Source organism: Bombus impatiens, unplaced genomic scaffold (genome assembly GCF_000188095.3).
Source record: "Bombus impatiens unplaced genomic scaffold, BIMP_2.2 scf_0548, whole genome shotgun sequence".
Taxonomy (NCBI): Eukaryota; Metazoa; Arthropoda; class Insecta; order Hymenoptera; family Apidae; genus Bombus; species Bombus impatiens.
The window spans coordinates 1,266,591-1,270,124 of NT_176967.1; the positions used below are offsets into that span (position 1 = coordinate 1,266,591).

The window sequence follows — 3,534 nt, forward strand, 5'->3', positions numbered from 1 at the left end:
GACGTTCGCGACGGAAGGACGTTTTCTCGGAAAATTGGCAATTTCGATCGCGTCCGAGATGTTATCGCGGTTAGGAAGGGTAAAGTCTAAACGGTGGTGAGCCGAACCATGGAATGACGGGGCAAGATTTTTCGTGATCTCGGTTAGGCAGGTGCTGATTTGAGGAGGGTCGCGTTAGAGCGGACTGTGATTTTCAAACGATCGTCCTCTCCAAACTGCCGTGTCATTAAAGCGTGGTCGATCGACGGGTCCGTGGCTCTTTCTCCCAGGGAGAATTCGTTCGTGGCATCGGCGATAAGTCGGCGAATTTCGAGAAAGACACCACGGGACACGGTCGTCCAACTGGTTCGACGTTTCGCTGATCCCGTCTCTTCGGTTCGACGTTTACGAAAAATTTCCAAACGCTCGAAACACGCCCTTCCATTCTCGGAAGCGCATCGAAGATCGCGTCGAACGCATTAGCGGAGAGAAGGACTTTCCGGTTGAGCCTCGACACGCCTCCGATTTGCACGTGATTACCGGCGAGCTGCGCCGCGCCCGACCGTACGCTGGTCCCGAGAGAACGAGAATTCCTGTCAGGCATACGGCTCTCTCGTGACTCGTCGCCCCAAACTCCGTGCTTTGTCCGCGTTTCCGTTTCTCGTCCGCGGCTCGTCCACCTCATCTTCCCACCTCGTGCTCGAGATTCGAAACGTCGCGACCGACTGCCGTTTAGATCGCGTCCCTCTGCAAATCTGCACGGCGATAATACCGGTAACGACTCTTCTAATTAGATCGGCGCGCGTTCTCCCCGACCCTAAAATCTTTTAATCGTCGCTCCATTACGAGCGAACAAATTATTTAATCGCATCGTTTGCACGAACCCCGAAGCAGGTGTTTGGCAGACGGCGGCCGCGACGCGTTGCCGATGCGATCTCTCGCGATACGATGCGATGCGAACCAAGGCGAGGAAAAAATGAATATGTAAGTACGGCTAAGTGAGTGCGTTCAGGGCTCGATATCGTTTTTGCGAGGCGAAAGCACGAGTGTTGGGAAGGAGCGTGCTGCCGGAGACAAGACGACTTTATCGAGTAGTCGTTATCGATTCTCCGGTACACACTGACGCGCGTCTGCACCTAACACGTTCGCTCGCACACGCCAGTGCATCGTACGCACGGTATACACACGGTAGGCCATTTGCATAAAACCTTCGCGAGTGCGATTCGGATATCGGTAGAGCGAGAGAGTTTAACGATTCGGTGGGCGTAGTTCGAGGCAAGTAGTCGCGTCGTTCGTACTCGTTAATCGAACGTAAACGATCCGAATAATCGTTTTAATCGCGGGGAGAAGTTTTCCAGTCGCGTAACGGCCCGGCGCAGCGACGCGTCCATTCCCAAGTCGGAAAGTTCTGCTGGAATATCCTGGAATTTCGGAGCTGTGGTGGGAATCGTCGAAAGGGATATCGAGAGTGTGCGTGCACGCGAAGAAAGAGAGGAAACACCGGAGCGGGGAGTGGGGAGGGGCGAAGGAAGGGAGCGACGGAACAGCGAGGAAATTGCAATTAATCGAGATCGTTTGTTTGCCAACGAACGTAATGTCCGATAACGACGTAGCGTCCATCTGTCAAGATTAATGGTAACGCCGGTTATTGGAACGTTACTTTGTCGCTGTTAACGATAATCCTTTGACGCGGCGCATGGCCGGTGAAAAAGTTCTTTTCTGTCACGCATGTATCCGCCCCGGCCGTAAACGCGGAGAGGAGAGAAGGCGAGCGAGTGCGAGCGCGAGTGCGAGTGCGAGTGCGAGTGCGAGTGCAGGTGCGTCGTCGTTCATGTAGATAGATGATCACGGATAACTGGAAATCGAGCGTCCGCGAGCACGCTTATTCTGGATCAAACGCGCCTCTCCTTCGACATTTAGCGTTGTATAAATTTCCACTTTTAACGAGATCTAAAAGATCGCGCGATAATTCGGCCGGCACGATGATTAAGGTGCCGACGTTATAATGGCGCGTAATGATCGCTTCGCTCGCACGGCACGGCACCGTACCGCACGACCGCGGCTCGAAATATGCGCGAAACGAATCGATCCACCATGCTGGATTGGCAAACGTAAGTACGACACGTTCGGTGCGTGTGTTCTACCTACCGATCGAAATCCGTCAGTCTCGACGAGTCTCGGAAACCTTTGGCGAACGGATTGCTGTCGATCTTCAGCTTGGTTATCTGCAACATTATCGGTTCACGCTGGGTAATTACCGACTCTCATTTGGAATCGCGCGTTCGTAACCGCGAAGAAACTGGACTAATTTCGTGATAAAAAGGTAGGCCGCGTTAGCCGTGGCGCTTTACGGCTGTCGGAGAGCAGCGACGCGTGTTACGAAATTAGTCGAGTTTCTGATCGAATCGAGCAACGTCTCGCGTATAATACCTAAGCTCGTATACGTAACTAGTATCCACGTATATACTCACCAACTGATTCTGGTAGGCAGTCACCGCGGTGAAAATTGCTTCGGGGAATATGAACGTTTTGTGCTCCTCCTTCTGAAGATCGCTTATACGAAGATTATTGTCGTCCGTTTGTCGACAGCGTACCAAATGTATCCTCGGTTGATATCTGTGCATCGAATTCAAAACGATCTGAAAATAGAAGAGGAAAAGAGCTGAGAGCAGCGAGGATACGCGCGATGATTTATAAAGTCTTAATTAACGTCTCGGAAATAACTGGAAGCGTCGTATAAATCCTGTTTGCGTTTCGAACGTTAATAGGCGACGACGGCCGCTAAGTTTTATAAACGGCCACGCGTTTGCCCGTCATCTTTCTCGCCACTTTATCACTTATCACTTATCTAATAACCGATAGCAGGGCGGAAATTATATCGCGAGAATCCCGCGCTACGTCCAGAGAACGCCGTTTCATTTTCTAATCGACCTCGCGATACAACTACGACTTTCGCAACAGGTACCGATTCAAGGTAATTCCAACGAATCTAAATCAACCGAGACCGCGATTAGATCGCTAGGAGTCGCGTTCGCGCGCTCGTCCCTTTCAACCAGCCCCGCCACCAAATTTCCATCGTGCGTCGAAGCAAGCGTTAACGTTAACGGTACACCGGTCGATCCGCCGCGCACCTTGTAATTTCAACTTTTAGCGACGCGTCTATCATTTCCGTGCGAGTAACTTTAACATTAACCGGGGGAACGCCGAGTTACAGCCGATGGAACCGGAGAACTCGCGTATCGATTTCCTGTCTCGAACAATGTGCCACGATGAAACAAGTTTCTCGCGTAGATATCGCGCCTGCGGAATGCTCTACTCCAGATACATCAACGTTGCTCGACATAATCGCGACATTCGCGCAAAACGTTCGCTCGAATTTTCCACGTCCGTCTACGACTTCTTGGTCGACCTACGTGGTGGTTGTACGCTTACGCGCATTCCGTTTTCCCTCGATCTCGTCCAATCGATAGTCTCGTGGTCGGTGGACTCGAATCGCGCGGTTCGTTTCACGCTCGCGCTCTTCGTCCCTTTGCTTTTCTTCTATGTGCCCGTTTC

The 3,534-nt window shown here is 51.8% G+C and overlaps 1 protein-coding gene across 1 annotated transcript in view; it reads right to left on the bottom strand.

Annotated features, from left to right (window-relative positions):
- The window catches only part of LOC100745304 (T-box transcription factor TBX20-like), a 30,139-nt gene that overhangs the window by 8,248 nt on the left and 18,357 nt on the right, over positions 1-3,534 (bottom strand). Inside the window, 2 exon segments of the mRNA XM_012388298.3 lie at positions 2,128-2,204; positions 2,451-2,618. Coding sequence (XP_012243721.1) covers positions 2,128-2,204; positions 2,451-2,618 — 245 coding nt within the window.